Source organism: Anomalospiza imberbis, chromosome Z (genome assembly GCF_031753505.1).
Source record: "Anomalospiza imberbis isolate Cuckoo-Finch-1a 21T00152 chromosome Z, ASM3175350v1, whole genome shotgun sequence".
Classification (NCBI taxonomy): Eukaryota; Metazoa; Chordata; class Aves; order Passeriformes; family Viduidae; genus Anomalospiza; species Anomalospiza imberbis.
Genome location: NC_089721.1, coordinates 19,916,108 through 19,940,364, shown reverse-complemented (window position 1 = coordinate 19,940,364; position 24,257 = coordinate 19,916,108). Strand labels below are relative to the sequence as shown.

At 37.3% G+C, this 24,257-nt stretch overlaps 1 protein-coding gene across 1 annotated transcript in view; it reads right to left on the bottom strand.

Moving 5' to 3' along the window:
- Positions 1–10,384: 10,384 nt before the first annotated feature.
- CWC27 (CWC27 spliceosome associated cyclophilin) overlaps positions 10,385–24,257 on the bottom strand; it is a 96,392-nt gene continuing 82,519 nt past the window's right edge. The window contains exon 14 of the mRNA XM_068176321.1: positions 10,385–10,792. Coding sequence (XP_068032422.1) covers positions 10,630–10,792 — 163 coding nt within the window. The 3' untranslated portion in view covers positions 10,385–10,629. The remainder of the gene's footprint in view (positions 10,793–24,257) is intronic.

Genomic DNA, 24,257 nt, shown 5'->3' with positions numbered 1-24,257 from the left:
CATTCAGATAGAAGATGTTTGCTGATTATGTGTCCAGTATTTCAAAAGATAAAAGAGGAGAGATTCACCATCAGCCTGACCACTGACCGAATAAATTCACATTCAAGGCTGGGGGACTTTTTAGAAAGCATCCCATTATCTTACCCTATGTGCAGTTGGCTTTCATAAATGTGAAATGCTGTTTTACATTCCCAGTCACCACTAAGTATTTCACACACTTAGCATCTCCCTTATCATCCTTCTCTGTAGCCTGTGGGCTTCCTTTCAGTAGCAGTACACTTGACTAAAGTGTAACAAACCATGTGAAATCCATCTAAGAACCATGGCTGGAGGCACTTCACTTCCCTTGTGCCGACATGGCAGATCAGTTATCAAATGACAGATGAGAACAGTGGTTCTGACACTTTAATTATTTTCCTTTTCACTTTCTACCTTGGTAAGAGGAATTATAGCTATTCATATGAGGACTTACAAGAAAGGAAATAGTTTTAGTTACTGTGTGTACATGACACAATTTGCCATGTAAACACAAGTAAGAATCCTCTACAGACTCCCTTTTTTCAGAAGGAGTTCCACACCCTTGCTAACATGAAAGTGTAAGAAAGGTCAGGAGTGTTTACCTCCTTCACATCATTCTGTTCTGACCCAGAGCTGCCTTTTTATTCACTTCTACACTTTCATCCAGATAGTTTAAAGGACTTGAGGTTTGAGGTATACTAATTCCTGCTTTTTGCAGACAGGCATTTTATTACTATTGTTCATGACACATGTGGGGAAGAGAAATGCCTGTAACTGACTGGATAATCAGGCTTTAACCCTCAGCTCTGTATTAGCTTTGTTTGTTGCTGCTGGATTTAGTCAAGTATGAAAAGCATTTCTTATCTTACATAGTCTATATAATATTAAGGATAAATTGCATCTCAGAATATATTTCCTTCCAAGGAGTAGATTTTTTCCTCCCTTATATAATTCTTCAGAACATGATGAAATTGACCTTAGTTTTGATAGCATAAATTTGCTTTTAATGCCAAATTGAAGTCTAGTGTAGGGTAATAGCACTTGCATGTTGTAGAGGAGAAATGAGGTTTGATCATGTGATGGTTTGACCTGTCTCATATGGCATTCTGATTAGCAATCTGTGAAGTATTGAGTTGGTGAAACTACAGCTAGAAGGCTTTCCAAGCATGTTGAGAACAAGACAAATTCATGACAATTGCAACTATTGATAAAACACTTCAAAACAACAGAGTGCAGTTCAATATGGATGAATACCAAACACCACTCCCAGGAAAAATCAATTGCTACAGTAAAAAAAAAAAAAAAACAACTTGCTAATCAGTAGGTTAATAGCAAAGAATTTGAGGATTATAAATATTCAGAGCTGAACATCATTAGAAAAAACCTGTGCAAATGGAGGAGAAAAGAAAGCCCATGCTAGCATGTACAGACAGGGGTTTTGTGGGTTGAGATTCATTCCTCTGTTTTTAGCACAAATCAGACTTTGGTGAGATTGCTGTTTCCAGCTTTCTTTAGGTAACACAGGTAAAGAAAAATGTAGGCCAGCTGGGAGAAAAGCCAGAGAAGATTAGTAGGGATGATTTAGAGATATACAAAACATTACTGCTAGGGAGAGAACTAAAATTTTGGGATTGTTTATTCTAAAGGAGAAAAAGGACATGATAAATCTTTCAATGCATAAAATATTGCTGCAGAGCGGAAAAGGTTATTCATTCAGACTGGTACAAGAAGTTACAGGTTGTGCTACAGCAAGAGAGATTTAGGTAAGGTTTTAGAAAAATATTTCTGAAGGCAGGAATATTCACGCACTGGGAAAAAAGGCGTAGTGTTGAGGACGGTTAGACAAACCTCTTAAATAATGGAAGTATATTTATGTGTTGTCTGTTCTGACTTGATGTTTAGTGGCTATGTTATTATTATTTGGAAACACACTAGAAATAGGATGCTATATGTAAGCTGAGAGCCAAAAAAAGCATGAAAAGAGACGTTTCAGGAATATTTGTTTCATATGTAGCTCCATTAGGTGTTGTTATAGCTTTGGTAGTAAACATTCTTGATTAATTCACTGCTGTTAAAGGACTCTAGACTTTTGTTTGGTCCTGTTTGGCCTTCATACAATAGCATCCTTTTTCACCTTATTAGCATTGCAGCCTTCACCCTTCAAAATGTTGCCTATATTGCTGAAGTGCAATAATTAGTGTGCAATAGTGTGCAGTAATCTGTTCACTAGTTTGTGAATAAATAGCACCTCAGCCTCCAAACTCTCTTTTTAGGTGCATTCATACTGTTTATAAATGTGTACTTTAGTTATTCAAGGTAGAAATCAATAAATAACTTGAGGCACTGAATCTTTCTTTGTGTGAGATATCTTTGGACTTGCCCTCTAACCAAGAGTTTAACATATTTTTCTTCTAAAACTACATTCCACACAGGGTGTCCAGAAGCCAAATGTTGTCTGTCCATAGCTGTGTGATACTGTATTGGCTTACTCAAATGGCTCTGAATGCTTGTGGCTTTCTGTGATCACAAGGGACCACTATTCCAAAAGCCACATTGTGGATATAGCAAACACTTTGTCACTATGGAAGTTCTTTACTTGCTTCTCCCCCTCCTTTCTGGAACCTGAACTAAACCTGTGGTCTGACAACTGAAAGACCAATTTATATTTCTGAAATACAGATCAGACCAAAGCATCAGAATGGCCAAAACAGAAAGCAACACTCCACTGTCTGCTGCCAGTCTCAGTAATGTTGCTACTTTGACCACTAGTCTACAAGAAATATTCTCAAAATTAAACAACAAAAAGGGTTGCTTACCCTGCTGTAGTTTTTATCATATGGTAAAAACTCCCAGATTCCTGCATGTTTTGGTACTGTCAGAAAACATGGACTTAATTGGCACTTTAACAGAGGAAGAATGGCAGCTATTCCACAGTTCTATAGGGTAAAAAAGCATTAATTTAGCATATTGAAAGCAGAACTATTACAGAATATTATGCAGTAGCCTGTGTACCATGGTTGCCTAGCTAAGATCCTTACACAGATACCTTTCCAGCTCCCTCCTCAGCCCTTGGGGTCTCCTACTGTGCTTCTGTTCCTCCAAATCTCAATTACACTTTCCTAATGAGTCTGATGTACTGAAATTGTTTGGGTGCCAGCTGATTTTCACATGCAACAATGTTCAGGTGTATGTGATAGTGCTTGTCTGGTGAAGATTTTTTAATCTTAGCAATTTCCTCAATGATTTTAGTCAGCAGCAGCAACAAGTTTCAGCCCCTATAGAATTAGAGTTTAACAGAAAAACTGTTACAAATTGACTAGAAGTTGATGGATGAAAATTGTTTTCTAAGAATAGAGCTTGAGAAGAAACATGCTTGTTTTACTCTAATTGCCTTCAGAAACACTTGGTCCAGGTACTAATTACTTTGGCTTTGAAGACTATATTGTCTTCACCTCAATACTTTTGAAAAACTTTTTATTGGATTTCCTGTTATTACTCTCCTATCCATTCCCTGTTCTGAGACTGCAGCTGAGAATGTGCTGTCCTGTCTGCTTGCGAAGTCATGTCTGTGTTACAAAGTCCCTTTTGAAAAATATATTTTTTGCATTTTTAATATCCAGGTAGCTACTGAATTCACATCTATTTCTCACTTGTGCATTCATATTTCTGGTAAAGCTTAGGAATTCCAAAAATAATATCAGAGAGGAAAACTCAGAAGCTCATTGCTTTTGTGGCTTTTTTCACTGAGGCCAGTTTTAGCCTATGTTGCCAATGATCAGTCTGTACACTTTGGTTCTATATTGTATACTTAAGCTGTGTGTGCAACAAATGATGTTTTCTTAGCCTCTCCATACAGCCTATTAAACAGTGATTGGAATACTTCCATCTGTAAAGCAAAACCTTTGGCATAAATAATATTGTCATTTGGATAGGCTAGACATACTTTTGCAAAGTGACCTTGTAAAAATATTGTCTGAGGTATGACTGAGCCTAAATTATATGACAGTGAGGTAGTATATTTTGGTCTCTCTGGTATATGAGGTCTCATCTTGTAGCAGTGAAACCACCTGAAATTAAACAAAAACAGTAATGTGCATCAGATTTAGAAGCTGAAGAAAGCTGGGCTAAGTTTTTGGTTTTTTTTTTAAATCTATTTGCAAACTTTTATGTCAATTCTTTGTTTGGCAAAGGCAAAAATTGCTTACTGTGGTTTTCCTGTCTAATGATTTTTCTCTTTGTAAAATAAAATGATATGAAACACTGTGAGGAAAATCTTTTGACTACATTTTAAATATAAGTAAATCTGGAATAGTTGGGTCAGAATTATTTTTTCCTCCCCATTTACAGCTCTTTCAAATGCTTTTTTGTTGTCATTTGGGATAACTTGGTTGTTTGGGTGCTCTAGATAAAAATATCTTGCACAAGATGCACAAGATGAATATTTCTGTTTCCCCTCAAGGGTCAATCATCCTAAAAACTGTCTTCCTAATCTGTAGGGCAGGGTTAGGTATTATAGTTAATGTCCTCATTTACCAGCTCATGCCCCTGAATCGTTATCCAGATGCTCATACTTACTATACCATCTTGCCAAGTCTACTCAAACACTTAGGACCAACTCATGCCCTGATATTTGAAATAATTTATGTGTTTGATGTGTAAACTCTTTGGTTTGTATATTCTGTAAACTTAAGGGAGAGCATACTGTAGCTGTAATGGAAATATTTTTTAAAGTGACTGACCACATACTGACAGTTATTTTCTGCTGTTCCAGTGCAATAACTTTTTAGATGGAAGGATGCAATACCTCAGTATACAGGTCAGACCATGCCTCCCAAGGCTGTAAAGAGTTTCTGTTCAAGCAGGTGAAGGAAGTATCCTTTGAATGCAATGTTGTATTAAAATCTGTTTGACTCAGAAGTTACTTCTGAAGAAGAACATATGTGATTTTGGAACCAAGTTTCAATAGTGGCTGCAAAAATGTGATCTTGCAGAATGTGTTCAATATAAAGAGGTTCAGCTTTCAATGCTTTAATGCTGCCAAATAAAGCTGCCAAAACTAAAGGCTATCCCAGGGCCATTCTGTAACTGTGCCCTTTTACTACTACAAACAAATCACAAAGGGCAAGTGTGCAGCTTAAATAATCTTATGAATATTGGACCAGACTTTCAAGTGTGTAATACCCATTGACGTACAAATATGACCATCATATCATGTTTTGTTCCAAAACCAATGCATTTAATAAATTGGAAATAGTAAAAGTACATGAACCTGTTCATGTCAGGACTTGTTTTCTCTTCCATGTGATTTTCTAGGTCCAGAAGTGTAGATTTCCCACCTACCCTCCCTATAATGCATTTTTTTCATTTAGATTTGGTGAATTATTCTTAAAAAAGCATTTTTTTTTTCTGATGTGTTGAGGTTTAGGATTTTTTTTCCCCCAGAAGGTGCTGTCTTGTTGTCTTGTAGTCCTCTTTCATGACTGTAAATTTAGAGTTGTCCTTGTGCTTTTTAAAACAGTGCTTTAAGACTAGAAGGTTATTAGTACCAACCAAATTGTGTTATAAAAAGGCCTTGACTTTTTTTCAAAAAAAGTAGCTTTCAGGCTTTTGTTCTGCTTTGGAGCAAAAGCAGACAACAATTGTAGGTTACAATCAGCAGATCCTTATTCTGTGGCCAGACTGGGTACAATGCTATTTTGGTATGTGTTTCAGGAATAATAATTAAAAAAAAAAAAAACCTACATACAAAAGAAGCGTTAAAAACACAAAAAAAAAGTTTAAATATAAATTTCAAGTCTACTCTCTGAAATGTGGCTTCATGTTTTTTGCATTTGTAGTATGTACAGAATCTACACAGGCACATAATAAAATAAAATGAAGCTTTAGCTTTTGTGTGTGATTTATCTGGTGGTTTACGGATTCTCCAGCTCAGCACTGGGAAGCCAGGTGACATAAAGAGAGCTGGAGAAGACAGTGGGGCAGAGGTTAGTTAAAAATGCAAAAGCAATTGAAAGGTCAAGGAGAGGGAGGACATAATTTCTTTGTCTGGCCCTTGGTAATAGAGGCAGACATGAAAGGCATGAGACCAGAGAAGTGGTGATGAAGCCTGTGGAGGCAGAAACCAATTCTTACATGTCTGTGTGAGATATGTAAGAAAGACCTGCCCAAGTGTACAGTAGCTTTTTAAACACACTCTTCTAATCTGTGACTTACAAATGAAACTTGTGCTGTGTGAGCAGGTTCTTAAAAACCAAAAGAAGTAAAAAATCAAATGGAAAACCCCATCTGTGATGGATACTAAAGTGGAAGTGAAATCCAGCCAAGAAAAAGTACTGTGAAAATTAATTCAGAGGAATATTTTGTTGTGGTAGCATCTGAGGTGACCAGGTCTCTGACCTACCTGTGTGCCACCTGCCCTGGGTGCCTTGCACACCAGAACTCATCCATCAGAGAGCCCTCCTCGGGGTACAAGGTGTCTGTCAGTTTGCATGAGGAATTTGTGACTATCAAGCTGGAATATGGCACATCTGCCCAGGATAACTGAAGGTAATTACCTTATGGCACTCAACTGCGAAGCAGCAAACTGCTGGTACTTGCTATACCAGTAGGGCAGGAATGTGCTATCAAGGGATGATCAGATGCATTCAAAAACTTCTCCGTTTACATTCTCTGTGCTGTATGTACATAATCAGGAACTTTATAAATATAGCCATTATATGATCAGCTCATTCATTGTTACAGTGAAAGATGTAAGCAAATACCTACATCTTTTACTAAGAACACATAGGTAAGAAGTCCCCTCATCTAACAGCCCAAGTCTGTCATCCTTTAAGTAATGACAGATGCACATGTCTCTGCCAGAATGAGGCAGAGTCTGGAGCTATCCTTTCTGTCTGAAGCTAGTTTTTATGTTGCCAAATCATAATTGTGTCTTTTGCAAACTTGATGTTCTCTAGATGAAAGCAGACAACATTGCTATGTAATTATTTTAACCATTATAGTTCAGATGCTCTTCTGCTGGGGAAAGGAGACAGTATGGGAAAAACTTCTTCCCAAACCTGCTCATGCTGGAAGCCAACAGCTAAGGAAAAGCTACATAATGTGGCATTACAGATTACACCCCTAGCAACCTAGGCATAGTGGCTATTTGACAGAAATAAACCAGACTCAGTTGAACTTACTTCAGGGTTTTTTTAGCTGCAATGCAAAAAGGCACATTGTACTAGTTGTTGGCATCACTAACAGCATTTGAGGCAAGCCTTTAAGCTCTTCTCGAGGATCTTGCTGTTACCAGATGTGGCCTAGAGGTATCTTATCTACTCAAAATCCAGCTGGTTTGGAAATGACATTGTTGACTTTACCAACATAAGGGTATCTGCAAGGATGAAAACTGTTGCAAATCCTGGGTAAACCTTTTCCCCCACCCCTTCTTTTCAGCTATGAAAGTCACATTCCCTCTTGCAAAATGAAAGGTTCCATTAAAGTTTATATTAAAAGAAAGGCAGGAATGACTGGAGGGACTGTCTCACAGAACATTTGTCAACACTGGCCCACTGTGTTGGTAGCAAAGCTGACGTATTGAAATTGCAGGTTAGCTGCCACTAAATATTGGTAGATCTTTAGTAGATCTAACTCAAAATTCAGTCATAGTCTGGTTTATACAATTTTTAGCTTGATGTAACGAGTATTCAAAAAAGCAAGTGGTGATGGTGGGGAAGTAGAGCATACTCAGCAATTTTAACCCTGTCTTGTCTACAGAAATTATTACATATCAGCACTGTAGTTTACATCTTCAAGCTGGGCAATCTGTGCTCATAATTAGCATTTTTAGGAAGTGAAGCTTCACAAGCAACTGTTAAGACACTACTTTTTTATTGGTAGTGCATAGACAAATGTACCTAGCTTTATGTTACAACTATGCAGAGATTATGCTCATGTTTATACAGACAGGTGAGGTGGTGGCCATAAGGCTGGAACACGAGAGATGCTTAATAAAGACTTAAGAAAATATAATCAGTCAAAAATCTCATTACCATAGAAAAAATTCTTTCTTCAGCCACAAAACAAACTGTTCCTTCAGTTTTCAGCCACTAACCTAGCTCAGTATGACTCTTTCACGGAGAGGGAGACACCTGCCCACATTGTATTCCCCACTTGATTTTCAGAATTGACAAATTCTAAGGCGTAACTCTGAGCACACACATTTCAGAGTCTATAAAAAGAACACTGCAATACTGTACCACTCAACATTTTATGTAATTAGAGAAATGCCAGATGATGAATGAAATAGGTTTGAGTTAAAATGATACTGCTAGTGTGGCAGTATGGGAAACTGGCAGGATTGTTACTGGCAGAATGGGTGTTACCTGTGACACTGCAAACTACTTGTTTCAGACAAGTGTCATCATTTAAACTTCTTTCTGTGAGGTTCTTACTCCTTGGTGTTGACTTTACCTGAGAATGTACATCTAAAATAAGCTTTTCTTAACTTTGTTCCAAATGTCTCCTAAATAAAATACAGAACTACTTTAGCTTCAGCAAAATGAATAAAATTTAGACATCTTAGCCCATTTCTAGTCAACTTCATCAACTTTCAGTTGACTAGTTGTGATAATCTGACTTTCAATGCACTATGTAGAGTTTTATACCAAGAAAATGTCAACATAGTTACTCTCTTGTTCTTGTCAGGTTACCAGTCCTGTGCAAAGTCCAGACGTTTCAAACCTCTTTCAACTGAGCAGAGTCCTAATTCTCAAGTTAAGTTTCCTTTTTGGGCTTCTCTAGTGCTCAAAACTGGGAATAATCTAATACAGTTTATTCAGAGTTGATGCAGGTAGTCGGCAAAAATATTCAGCTAAGAGGGTGTTAGTCAACTTGTCCATTTATTGACTCATGCATCCTACTTTAGCTTGCAGGAAAAATACATAATTAGAACATTTTTTTATTCCAGGGGCAGTAACTGTCCTGGAATTGATTCTCAAGGTTCCTTTCAGATCTAGCCCTCACTTTTCCCCATGCTCACCACCTTTTCCTCTCTCCCATCTCCACCAGAATGGGGGTTCGATATGCTCATTTCCTGTAATGACTGATTTAAAATTTTCTCCACAAACAAAGCAATGAATAGAGGTAACAGCATGTGACATTAGATGTTCTTCACTTTGCCAGCAGCCACCCGACAGAAATGACTTAATGATTAAAAACCTTTGACTCAGTAGTTTGTGAATGGCCATGTTAAGGAATGTAACCCCTCTTAACTTCTTTACGCCATGGCACAGTATAATTCACTCCGCCTAAGAGGAGGATAATGACTGCTTTATACAGGATCTCACTTCACACCTCCAAGTTTTCTCCTTATCTCAAAGGTTGCATTGTGCATTAAAGCAATAGTCTGTATTAATCTAACCTCTGATATTTGGGCCATATTAACCCACCAATGCAGGTTTATGTATCTCACACCTCAAACCCTATCAAGAAATTTGGCAGTGGCAGCTTGATAAGGACACCATACCTTACTGAACTTGTTCTAAAAACAACATCAGCAAAAACACTGCTCTGGTGGCACTTTTTAATGACCGCGGTCACTCTTCTTTAGCTGTTGGCCATTTGAGTGATGCATGTTCCTGTGGCACCAGAACTGCTGTAAAAAAAGGAGCAATGAAAATTCCTGTTTATCTGTAAAAATATTAACATCTAGGGTTGTAAAATATGAAGAAAATCTAAAAACTTGAATCTTGAGTTCAAATGAGTTCAATTTTAGATGACAGAATAATTGTTTAAAGCAGGGTTATGTTTTTAACAAGACTGATCATGTTTCCTGTTGCTTCTGCACTGGATTAATTAACAATCCAATCTCCACTACCTGCCACTTTACAGTGAAAATTCTACCAAAGGGATATTTCTGGTATTGCAACAAATGGTTTAAGCAACCATTACAGCATATTCAGATTCTCTTTTTTTATTCATGTGGTGTGGGTAGTGAAATAACACATCTAAAATGTATTATCCCAGATTTCCAAGATGGGGTCTTTACTGGAATGTGTATTTCAAAAGAAGTAGGCAATAGCCAGACTCTCAAATTAAATTTAGCTCATTTCAAGAAAGCTGTGACCATTCTAAAAAGTACTGCATCCTCTTAATTCTGTGTCAGAGTGGTTCAGGCAGGCAAAGTTTATGTGTCTTTTAAAGAACAATGAAAATAATTAAAATTGTACTTTCATAAAATCTTAAAAGCCTGCAGGTGGCATTTCCATCTTCTAACCTGACCCTCACTTAGAAAAATTCCCATTCATTATGTTGAAAACTTTTTGATTACCGTATTTTGATTAAACAAAGATTTTGAGTACTTTAATTAAAACACGGACAAAAGTCAAGTCAGCTGTTTTATTAAATACATCATTCCAAAAATCTTTAGAGAGGTTGGATATACAGTGAGAGCACTTGACCGCACAACTTAAGAAACAAATGATAGCTCTGCTTCAAAACTGCACAACAGGTTCTTGAGAGATTCCTTTTCACACTTGTCCAGTGGTATTTTTAGGATCAGCTTACAAAAGAGCCAGAGCTTTATTGCAGTCATTTTCCAAGGCAGCTCTGGCTAACTTTACACTCCTTTTATCTCCTTTCCTTTTTTTCTCTCATTATCTTCTTGCTTTCTTCTCTTCTCCTCTTAGTTACAGGATTCCGTGGATCATAGATCTCAAAAGTATCTTCATCCTGCATGTTTGCATCTTTCACCTTTCTGCTTCTGTCTTCAAACTGAAGCACATGTGACATCCTAAAAAATAAACCAAACTCCAACTCAGCGAAAGAATGGAAGCTATAATTTGTAATCATGATAAGATTTCTGATTTATTTTTGGTCATAGCAAAAAAGAACTGACCTGGGTTTCTTTTGTCGACCTTTTTTTTTTTTTTTTTAATTTATTAGAAGACCCTTATAATTATTATAAGGTGATAATTTGATAAACACTCCTTTTATAATACAGCTAAATACAGACAGAGTTTTCTCTGGATTTTATTTCACATACTAAACTCTGCTTTCTTGTTTTTTTCTATTTAGCATATCTTCCGAAATGTATGGCAAAGTTTTCCCAGGAACAGGGAGTGTTTCTCAAGTTTTCCTATTAGTCACTTTAGACACCTTTCAGCAGGGTGGAGGGTTTTACCAAAGTGGGGAAGAGTTTACATGGAAAATGCTTGAAGTAGGTACACAGAAGATCAAAAGGGGAATGCTTAATGTCCTGCTGCTCCACATTAACTTGGTTCAGATCATGCTTTTCAATTCTCAGAATACCAGACTAAACAAATGCCTTGTTCAATTCAATGTTTTTCCTACTGTTCATTAGAAGTTTTCCCCCCATTAGATATTTCCTAATTTCAGCAAATTTCCACTAATCAGAAAACATCACTGTTACATAACGGAGAAGTGGCGCACGTGAACCTCAAGAGGTTCAACAAGGCCAAATACCACATCTCATACCTGGGCAACTGCTGATAACAACACAGGGTAGAAGAAGAAGGGATTGAAGGAGCTGTGCCAAGAGGAACTTACAGGCTCTGGTAGCTGAGAGGCTGGACATGACCCAGCCATGGCACTCACAGCCCAGAGAGCCACACGTGTCCTGGGCTGCATCCAGGGCAGTGTGGGCAGCAGAGGAGGGAGGGGATTCTGCCCCTCTGCTCTGCTCTGCTGAGACCCCACCTGCAGTGCTGCATCAGCTCTGGGGTCCCAGCACAAGGAGGACATGGAACTGCTGGAGAGAGTCCAGAGAAGGCCACAAAGATGATCAGAGGGATGGAGAAGCACTCCTGTGAGGACAGGCTGAGAGTTGGGACTGTTCAGCCTGGAGATGAGAAGGCTCTCAGGAGATCTTATTGCAGTGCACAACAGGACTTACTAGGACAGATGGTGACAGACCCTTTAGTAGTGCCTGTTGTTACAGGACACAGGGTGAAGGTTTTAAACCAACAGAGCACATATTAAGATGAGATAAGAAAGACTTTTTTAAAGACAAAGGTGGTGAAACACCAGAACAGCTTGCCCAGAGATGTGCTATTTTTTCAGGGCCAACTCATATAAATAGGTAAAAAACACACTTAACCTTTGGATTCTGTGTGATCAATTTCAAAAATGTCTTTGACTTCAATAGGACAACTTAAGATCTATACTGATCTGAATCTTAGCATATCAATCTCTATAGCATGTCCTTGTCAACAGTTTTTGTGACAGAAAATCCAGGAAAACAAGCAAGTTCCAAAAGGAAAGTTTTGTGGCCAATGAAGTACTGCTTGCAACATGTAAGACATCCTGAACTAAACAGTTTGCAAAGAGCTTTAGAGCAAATCTGCATACATAAGGAAAGGGAGGGAGAACCAGCTCAATTGCTGCAGATTACAATATAGTACTATTAAAGAAACCAGAAAAAAAATCAGAGGTATAGACCATAAGTGATCTGTTTGAATGCTTTAGAAAATTCCTAAAAACAAAAATTGAGAATTTTCATCACAACTGATTCTTGACATATGTGTTTCATAAATACTTAAGGAGTTGTTTCCAGTGTAAGAAACTTAGGTAGTTTATAACTCTGTCCACACTACTAACACCCAAACTTGTTTTTTTTTAGTCATCTCTACAATTCAGAATAACATAATGTACCATCAGAGTGACTCATGGTTGCATATTTGTAGTTTAATTATAAAAACATTGTCTCACAGTGGAGGGACTGAAGTAATTTATTTTAGCTAACATGCTTTCTGCATTTGTCATATTCTTCTCAACTTATTAAAGATGAGTACACATATCAAATCCCTCTGTCCTAGTATGAATAAAGTACAGGCCTAAGAGATAGAGTCATTCCTTGGTGCATGGTTTTAAAGTGTGTTAGAGGAGTGTAAGTAGAAGTGTAGTCACACTTAGTCCTTTCATCAACTCAGGTTTTCCAAGAATACTGTAGCACAGGACATAATCTGCAGGATTCAACTAATAGGAATTAAAATTAAATACATCTCTAATTCTTGGGTCAGGCCATACAGTGCTCCAAGTAGTTTGCAAATTAGATGCAGTAGATTCAGACTAAGCAATATTTACTTCTCCCCAAGAACTGAAAGAAGTCATAGTCTCTGACTCTTATTCATAACTTTCCACTAAGACATTCCCAGCTGTGATTAAAAATAAGCCAATATTAAGAGACTTTTTGATATTCCCAGAATCAATTTTAGATGCAGCATCTCAGAGGTAAAGCAAAATAAACACAGACTGCAGTGGAGATTTTAGGAAATATTTTCCTTCTGTGAACTTAAGCTTATTTTAGCAAGTCAGTCATCTTCCCAGGTAGAACTGTTCTGCATCTATATGAACAGTGAATCACAGTGAATACTGTTCTTCAAAAGCAATTAATTTTTTCTTTTTTAAAGGAACATAGGAAGCATTTAATAATTATTTCTATATTAAGCATTTGAATTTAAATTAATCTTACTCAAGTTCCTCTAACTGAAGTTTGCCTTTGCATAATTTTCCAAGTGCAGAGTTAGGGCGTAGTTCCACAAATACAAGTTTCATAAGACTTTTCCTTGTTCAATTTATAGCTCTCTTCCCTTCTGCAGGCTCCTGGGATCGGTGAGGAGCTGGCTGCCCAGTCATGTTTCTGCAGTCACTGTGCTGAAAGTAATAACTTCATCTCTGTGTCTCTAGTCTTCAGAAACCCAAAAACTTGTGCTTATCACTGATTATTAACAGCTCAATTTATATAAGAGAGACATTCAATTTTAAAGTCTACTTTTCTTCAAAATTTAAAGGATGAGAGGAAGTCAGTTCTACCAAGCAAAACTCAAAAGAAAACAAAACCTTAATTTTGCAGCTTAGTTTTTCTGCTAAGAAGTTGTAAAATAAAATAGCTTGCCAAAACTGATTACTCTGGGTTTGAAGAACATAGCTATGCAAGTTGTTGTTCTTCCTAAACAGAAGACACAGTCACAAGATTTCTGTTAAGATGCTCATAATCTTAACAGAAATGAATGAGCAATCTTTGCACAGATTTATTGCTGAAGAGGTTGAATTTACCCTGACCAGATGACAGCATCCTACAAGTTGACTTTACCTATCCCATGTAATGGGGGAGAAGCTGCCCTGCATTTCTTTCCTTTCATGCTATTAAAGAACACTCAGTAGTTGGCTCTCTTCTATATTCCAAAAATGGAATGTCTTGAAATGTTAGACTGAAATACACAAATTAATTTAATACAGTTTCAGAGACAGCACAGGATTTCAAAGGTACAATGATACTCTTGTGGCCTAGTGATATTCTCAGGTCAGCAAACAGATCAGGCTCTTTTGAACTACTCTAGTGAGATGGTACTTGTAAGAAAATATGATATACTGTGATCCCTCCACTTTTGAGATGTGTGAGCCATGCACTGGATCTGAACCATGTGCCAGCTGCTGATAGGTGGTAGTCATGTTAAGTGTAGCATAAAGAGAAGCCCCTTGGTCCAACAGCTTTGGCCTTTTCAGAAACTCTTTTGGGAGGAACTGAAGTGGAAATCAGTGAACTGAATAATTTTGAATCTTGGCAAGATTAAGGAAGCACTATGCTTTTGTTCTTTTGAAGCTGAAACCTCCAGGTACACTCATGCATCAGTGATTTTTATACTTAGTGAAATGAAAGTGCAAAGATGTATTGCCTAAGACCACACCTGTTTTTCAAACTGATATAGCTGTTGTCTGCTACCACCTGTCTACTGCCCCCCTTGACTTTCCTTGCACAGGTGGCTCTAGAGAGCAAACCTCCTCATGCCTGGAGGTAAACCTGGGACATTATCTTGCACTCAACTACATCAGCATTTTAAACAGGAAATCATGAACAAGTGTGAGCAAAATTACATCCTGCGAACTCCGTTTTAAGGGTAGTAGCTTCTGGCAGAGCAGCAGTAAATTCTTAAGCAGTTTTAGGCAGATGCCTGCACTTTGGATGTGCCTGCATAAAACACTGCAGTTGGTGCCATACTCCTTCTTTTTACACTAAATGCACACAAAATAAATAAAGCAACTAATCATGTTGCTATAAAATGTAGAGTATCATAATTTTGAACATTATAGCTGTGTTTTATGATAGTTATTGGTCCCTTCCATCAGGTTGCTTAAAATGAATGCAGAAGGAATAAGTATCTGTGTCAAGAAATTCAGTTGTATTGTATTGGCTGTCTAAACAGATGGGACCACTATGAACCACAATTACTAGCAGTACCATTTGTTTCTGAGTAGAATATTAACTGCAAGTAACAGGCTTCCTATTTTCTCAATTTCACAAAGCATCCTGTATTTAAATAAAAAAATGATAGGTACTCAAACACTACTGCTTTCTGTAAATTATATTCTACTTAATGCTAATTTTCCTTCAAATACAGTAAATATTGAAGTGTAAGCAAAAATTGTTAATGTAGGAAACATTCCAGCACTTTTCTTCCACCATCCACAAGATACCTAGGCAGTGGACAGAAAAGTAACTCAAATGAATAGATGAGAAAACAGATGAGAATCCACAGATCAAATCGAAGGAGATGTCTCTCCCAAGAAAAAAAAAATTACGCTCTTCTGGAAGAATGAACTCACTGGCACTCTCTCCACTCCCAGCACAGTAGTGGGTGGCACAGGAAGAAGTGAGACATTTCAGAAACACTGAGACACAGTTAAGAGACTAAAAAAAAAAAAAAATTGAGGAAGGGATAGACTAAAAAATATAATGAGAAACAAAAAAAGTGCGAAAGAGACTTATCAAAATGTAAATCAAGTGAAGAAAACTTTCAAATGACAATCAAAAAGAACTATAAATTTTGAATCAAGACAAGAGAACAAGAGTATGAACAAGGCAAAAAGGATGTCAAGGCCATAAAACAAAGGGAAGTTTGAAGGAGGAAATACATTACTAACATGTAACCTTTTTCCATTAAAAAAAAAAAATTGAGATGCTACAAGTAAAATAAGTCTCTTGGATCAGGCTGCTATCATTATTCCTTGCATAAGTGTGTCCAAGAGCTTGATAAATAATTTTGTAAACACAATGCAGCAGGAGAGAGGAAGTATGTTTGTGTCTCTAATGAAATCTGCAACTACCACTAAGTGCTCTGTGTAATACAACTCTTGTAAGCAAATTCTGCAGCTTCTGTTTGCCCTATCTCAACATCCATATTTGTTTTCCTTCTTGTGTAACATAAACGATCATTTCTCTTTTCATGCAAAGGAGTTTAGTAATCCAAGTTTCTCTCCCTTATAATTAAAAGAAAATTAAAAGAAAAACAATTTTTTACCAAGTAATTGAAGTAGTTTTTAATTCTTACAGAAATGAGGGTTGACATCCTAAGTACCATGATAGTCTCAAAGATAGATTCATGTCTTTAATTATCATTGTTTCACACAGACACTTCTGTCTCAAAAAAGATGTTTCAGAAAATAGTTTCATTGAGTATTGTATTTCCATTAACTCATAGTACTGGAGCTGTGCTAAATTACCTACAAAAGCCTGTATCCCTTTGTAGCACTTGGTATTTAAACCTTACACTGTGTCACACATTTCCACCATGCCTAGTTTGCCAAACCAGGTATGATTTCACTTTAACCAAGTTAATAATCAGTGAACCATAGAAACACTGAAGTTGGGAAGGACCTTTTGGATCAAAAAATTTGTCTGTTGATCCAGCACTGCTGAGCCCACTAAACCATGTCCTGAAGTGCCACATCTACATGCCTTTTAAATACCTCCAGGGATGGAGCCACTTCCCTGAGCAGCCTGTTCCTATGCCTGACAACCTTTGTGGTAAAGAAAATTTTCCCCAATATCCAATCTAAACCTCCCCAGTTTAAGGCCACATGCTCTTGTCCCTGTCACTTATTAAATGGGAGAAGAGACTGACTCACACAATACTTTCTAGTAATAATTTCTGGTCCTAGGCTTCTGCTGTGATTGTTACCACTAAGAGATTTCACTCTTCCTTTTTTTCAGTACTTGTTTTCACCACTCCACATTCCTTGTTTCTCTTTCCTCATCTCCCTAATCTTGTACCTTTTTTAATGCCTTCATAACACCCTGTATTTTTCATGTTTATTGACTTGATATTTAAAAAGGGAAATAAAGTTTGTTATTCAGATTTAGCAAAATGCAAATAATTACTTATTGCATGGAAGTTTTAAATGTTAAAAAATACTTAGAAGAGTAGTGAAAAAATAGTTAAAAATACAGCTGAGCCATATTGCAGTCCACTTCAAATGTTAAGTATTCACATAAAATACTTACTACTTCAAAATAATATTGTTTCAATCCATGTTAGTGATTATGATACAGATTTTACACAGAAATTTTAAATTTTACTGTTGCTATAAACACCACCCCACCGTGCACTCTCCTGAATGCAAGACCCAGAAGAGTCTATTAGTTTACAATATTTCAGCTTTCAGCTGTTTGTGCTGATTTTAACTGGGGTGGAGTTAACTTCACAGTTGCTGATGTGGGGCTGTGTTTTGGATTTGTGCTGAACACAGGGTCGATGATACCATGATGTTTTTGTAATTGCTGAGCAGGGCTCACACAGAGTCAAGGGCTTTTCTGCTTTTTGTGCTGCCACACTGGTCAGGGGCCTGGGAGTGCCTGGGAGGTTGGGAGGACACACAGCCAGAACAGGTGACCCCAGCTGAGCAAAGGGATATTCCAGACAAGGTGGCATCAAGCTCAGTATATAAAATGGGGGGAAGAAGAAGGAAAGGGAGATATTTGGAGTGATGGTGTCTGTCTTCCCAAGTTACTGTCATGCAGGATGGGGCCCTGCTGTCCTGGAGATAGCTGGACACCTGCCTGCCCAAGGGAAGTGGGGAATTAATTAATAATTAATTAATAATTAATCAAATAATTAATTAATAATTTCACTCTGCTTAAATGTGGGGCTTTTGCTTTCCCTATTAAACTGTGTATATCTCAACCCATGAGTTTTTCAGGTTTTACTCTTCCAATTCACCCTCCTGGTGGGGCAGTGAGCAAGCAGCAGCCTGGGGCTTAGCTGATGGCTGTGTTAAACCATGACAACAATGGAGGAATTATTGCTGCTCTTGCACAAAGCAAAAAGGTCCCCAGTGCTAAGTAAGTAAAACTGATGAAAACACACTTTAAAAATATTATGCAAAGTCAGTCTACACACTTCTGGTAACTTTAACTAGCCCTTTGAATTTGTATATTACAGTTACTGGAGGACTGAAAATTGGCTTAACCTCTTCAGAATAACCAGCAAGTTTTGTGTCCCCCACAGACTGAAGAATTAATTGTTATTATTATCTCTTTGTGTTGGCCTATAGCATAAAATTGTGAGAACAGAACTTCTGTAGATATTTCTAAAATAATAGTTTCTGAGATTGTTTATTTGAACTGTAATGTGCTTAGTTTTATCACAAAATAATCAATGCCAAAATTAGAAAAAGAAACTAATAGTTTCACTAACCGTGGGACCTCAGCTTAAAAAGAACCCCAAAGATACCACTTTTCGCAAAGCTAACAACAAAGTAACCTAATCTTGGTGAAGACGAATATAGTATTGTATCCTTGGATTGTTCAAGATAGTATTAAAAATCTTTTTCTTTTGAAAGAACATTTAACTATAGGTAATGTTCTAAGAGAAGGGGAAATCACCTTAACTATGAAAAAGCTCACCTTATTCATAATAATCTGTGGGAAAATGTGATGACTTCTCATAATATCAGAACTATGTTAAACTATGATGACTTAGTTTTTCAAGCAATAAATATTTTTCTGAATAAAATTCAGTTATCTTGAGTTATCCTATCCTATCTTGATATTGCTTCTGTTCTATAACAACTAATATGTATAGTATATTTTCGCTATATCCTTGACCCCTTCACAAAAATGTTAGGTAGTTTGATGCAAGAAGATGGTTGCTTTAAACAGATAACTGCTCCTGGTAGAGTAGACTGGTATGGAAGACTAAAATGCAAATTCCAGACGTTGCTCTGGACAGCACACCAGTACAGAAAAGCTCTACACAGCATTTACTACAAGGACACGGGAGCCACCATACCGGAACAGACCGGTGATCTATCCTTTCTAGCATCCTGTCTCTGGCAGTAGCTTGTACAACATCTGATACTCTGAAGTGAGCCAGCAAATCACCACCCCAAGTTAACACAAGCAGTCAGCCATTATTGTATCAACACAGCACAGAGTTGGAGTGAAAAGAAAGGAGAGGAGAGTATTTCTAGCACAAAAATACTCAGATTTTCAAAACATTCAGATTTCTCTGGACACTCTCCCTTTTCTTTTGCCCTTCCCCCTCTCATTCTGAATATAACAAAATCCTTACTTCTTAAATTTGTCATTCAATGTGATGAAGTTGGGGGGCTTGAAAAGGTGTGTAAATATACAGGAAGATTAAACCCGGCTAATAAAGATTTAGAAGATTATTTCTTCATTCTTCACTAGATTTTCTGGCAATAAAAAAGTCAGATTTCCAGACAGCAAATCTAAAACTAGATATCCCTTGACTGAAGCATGGATCATCTCTGAACTTAAGTCAAACAGTAGTCAAAATTCAGATGCCTAGTCCAAATAAGGTAAGATACAGAGGAATTAGTAAAAAATAAGCAAGCAAAAAATCCCACTTTAAATGCTCTGAGTTTCTCAGACATGCTGAACAGCTAGAGGCAATCAATGTACAACGTCAGCAGAAGAACAATTTGTTAATTTGAATTACTGACTGAAGCAGTGGGGTAGGGGGTGGCATTTACAGATCAAGCAAGGTCTGACCATATTCTAGCAGTACAGGGGTGAAGGTGGAGACAAAACTGGAGGAAAAAAAGAAAGATTTACAGCAGAAGGGTTTTTTTTTTCTTCCTTTAAAGGTTAGTGGCAGTACTAAAACCCAAACAAAATGCTTATTTTTTTGCCAAATAGAAAAGAAACCTCTCTTTCCAATGTGTTTCTAATACAGACCTCTGGCATTCATTTATCCTTTGTAACAATCAAGTAAGTATTTTGTCAACTTTTAAAAAATGTAGTTGAGTAAATCAATGGCCTTAGCAGGAGAGACCTAATATAGAGCCAGTTTTTCCAGACTAGTGAAGGAACGCTGGCTCAAGTCTGGATGGGAGGAGGGGAGCAAACATGGCTTTAATCCATCTTTGTGCCTCACTGGCATAAATTACAGCAGCACTTTTTCTGTCATTCCCAAAGCTAGCATCAGCATGTAAAACAGACTGCAGCTTAGTTTTCAGGGGTTTACTGCATTTGTCACAGTTAAGCTTCTGCATCTGAAGCTGCAAAGACTAGTGCTAATCTTGAGGAAGCCATATTTCATAACCCTAAATTTGAGGTTTGTTAGGAATGAAAAATCTGCATTTTAAAAAATGTATATAAAACAAGGTCTGTAAAAGAAATATAACCAATATTTTTAGGTGTCTATCCTGAAGAACTTCACCCTGAAAATTTCAATAGTATATGCTGCAGTAAATAGGAAATCCTGGAAATAAAACTGAATACATTATCAAATGCATATGGATTAAATACTAACAGTGTGCATTGTGTTTTAGTTCTTAACAGAAATTAAATATTGTAATATAAAAACAGTCTGGCTAACTTTAGCATTTACCTGATTCTAGAATTGCTATTTCAATTTAAAAATACCCAAGCCCAAAGCAATTCTAGCCTATACAACAGACACTGGGAAGTGATGTCTTGATAGTGTTTTAAGACCCAAATCACCCTCTGTTACAAAATCTTTTACTATGAGAATACAAGGTAAGTAAAATATTTTGGTTTTCCACTCCTAATTGTGCCATATTTTTCATGAAACCAATCATAACTATTCTGAAAGGAAACTTCCTTGTATTATGAACAAAAACATTTCTTAAAGAAGATAGAGGGCATAACTATTGATGCTGGATAGAGAATACCTTAATTTAATATACAGATTTATTTTCTGTTTGTTCTAGACTAAAATGAAACTATCTCTACAAACTGGGTAAAAAATTGTACACTCAAATTGCAATTACTGTCCTGGCAAAAAGAACTAAGCATTAGCATCCAATGTTCCCACAATATTTAAGTGGCCTCAGTGACAGTTTTCTGAAATTCAGAATTTGGAACAGATAACAGTATCTGACTTAAATAAGTCCGGCTGCACTTTAAATGATTAGCACTGAACTTCTGTGAGTTTTTTGTCCACAGAACCAATAAATTAATAAAACCAGACCTATTGCCTTCAATTTCTGCTAAAATCAGGTGATCTGATCTATGTAAAGCATCACTGTGCAGATCACGATATTTTATGACCAAGAAGAAGATATGTTTAAAAGCTTTCTAAGACATATGAGATTTTAAACAGTGACTTTAAAGTACACATGTCATTACATTCATTTGAATTGGTTTTAATCTTCATTATCTTACATAAGGTTTTTTACAAATAAGTTATAGGACAATAGTTTTGACAACACTAGTAATTACACAACATGGATATTAAACCATCCATTAGGCAAGACATGAAATACCTTTTTGTTTAAAATCGAAGACCTTGACTGCCACACAGTTTTCACAACAAACTTTTGTGCAAATTGGAAGGTACTCTCAGGTACCGACTTTTTCATTTTGACTTTAAAAAGTAAATTTTTCCTATACCTCAAATTAACCAACATTTAGAATAGTTTAGACTCAACAAAGGTAAGTAACCAGAAGAATTTTAGACTGAAAAACCATGTGAAAAACTACCACCTCATTCAAAATTCCCATTTTGCTCATTCTTTCTTGTCCCACAGTATATCTGAAAGCTGAATGGATTTATGTTATTTCAAATAAAAAGAAAGACCAAGTTTCAGAGTCTAGACATACTTCCAAAAAAACTTAAGTGACTTATTTACATTGTTGCTTAGTTACAGCTGTGACAGCAATCCACAGGGAAAGGAAAAGCTGATATCTTCTAAAGATTAAGAAGCTTTATGTTTCACATGTAACACCTTACATTCCACCCAGGAAACATTGCAGTGGTTCAGTTATGAAGCATTGGCATCATGTACTATTAATTAAATTAACTATGTAGCATGCTGGCAGTCTCAGTGAAATTCTGAAAGGCTGCAGAGTGCATTACTGAGAGCAGATAAAGGCCAGTGATGAGATCTGAATCCTGAGGAAGAAATCCTAAACTTCTAGCCAGGTGCAGAATGAAGGAAAATTACTGGGCTTCACTGTAATACAAATTCTAAAATCAACTGGGGGTCTACTTGCAGCCCTGACTTGTGAACTGATGGGATTAATAACAGACCAAATCCTTCTACCAAGGATGATACAGATTTTGGCTGATTCCCTGGTGGCAGCAATTTTAATGTACTTCACATAATCATGTCCATCTGGTAAGGAACAACTTTCACATGTTAATATTTTAGTTTCTACATTGAATATTGAAGGTCCAACAGAATGAATCTGGCATCTTCCATGAAGTCAAAACTGAAGAAGTAACAGTGTAAAACCGTATGTATCAGAACCCAGATTACCAGCATGGAAACAGTTTTCAAGCAGGAACAGAATACTGCCTCAATGCAATGATTTTATTATAGAATCATAGAATGATGTGGGTTGAAAGGGACCTTTAAAGGTCACCCAATCCAACCCCACTGCCACTGGTCATCTGCCACCTCTCTGGGCAACCTGTTTTAGTGCCTCTAGCCTCTGAGTAAAGAATTTCTTCCTAGCATCTAATTTAAATCTCTCAATTTAAAATCATCACCCCTCATCCTGTTCCTACCTACCCAAGCAAAAAGTCACTTTCCCTCTTTTGTTTAATCACCCTTTAATTACTGAAGTATCTATCACAATAAGGTCTTTTCAGAGCCTTCTCTTACCTAGCCTGAACAACTCCAGCTCTCTCAGCCTTTTCTCACAGGAGAGATATTCCAGATATCATTTTTGTGTTCCTTCTCTGGACCAGCTCAAAAGAGTCCCTGTCCTTCCTGTGCTGGGACCCCAGAGCTGATGCAGCACTGCAGGTGGGGTCTCAGCAGAGCAGAGCAGAGGGGCAGAATCCCCTCCCTCCCCTGCTGCCCACACCGCTCTGGATGCAGCCCAGGACACGTGTGGCTCTCTGGGCTGTGAGTGCCCATGGCTGGGTCATGTCCAGCCTCTCAGCCACCAGCACCCCCAAGTCCTTCTGGGCAGGGCTGTTCCCAGTCTGTGCTCTTGTCTGGGATTGCCCTGGCCCAGATGCATCACGTTGGTCTTGTTGAACTTTATGAGGTTCACACGAACCTGCTTCTCAAGGTTGTCCTGGTGCCCCTGGATGGCATCCCATCTTTCTGCAGTGTCACCTGCACTGCTCAGCTTCCTGTCACTGCAAATGTACTGAGGGTGCACTCGGTCCCACTGCCTCTGACACTGATAAAGATACTGAAGAGCATCAGTCTCAAGAAGTGGATGAATGGAAATGTCTTTTCAATCAAACCAAAAAAAACCCCATCATGATTTCCTAACCTATGTGTCTTCCACATCTTATAAAGTTCTGTATACTTGACTGGTTTTATGTGCAATGTATGGTATTTTGGTGGTATGGAGTGATGATCATTTTGATTTTTCAGTTACTTGACAAGGACAATTAAGTTTTAAGTTCAAAAATGGTACTTTTTGTGCATTTTGTCTGTGAGACTGTATAAATAATGGAGATCCTACACAGATATATGCTACATTGACTTGGCAACCAGGTGAGTTTTCAAAAAGTAATGTGGTGGCTTCCTTACCATAGAAAATTCCAACAACTCAAAAGTTGTCATAGCACTAGATATACTTCAGTATGTCAGTAAATCTTGTAGTTTCAGGAAGCCTCCACTTGTTTTAAAAGATCAGAGGGAGAAGAGTGTAAGTCCAAATTTTGGTGAAGGACATGATGTGTATTTTTATAGCAGAGAATCTGTTCCTTCCACAAAAAACAATATTCCATATAGGAAAGTGTAGATATATTTCACAAGCATGTAAGGTTTCTAAAAATTCAGCTGAAGAGCCCTGTTTTTAGGAGTAGACAGCCATGGTTTAATGCCAAAGTGAACAGCTTAATGTGGTAATGGTTGATTAGTTCATTTCCACTTATGACTATAATGGAGAAGAATATAATTACAGAACATATCTATAGTATGAAGTTTTGAATGTTTATTTGAGTAGCCAGAATTAATGTGATTTTGGCAAACAGGAGTAGCAGTACGAAAAATGGGATACA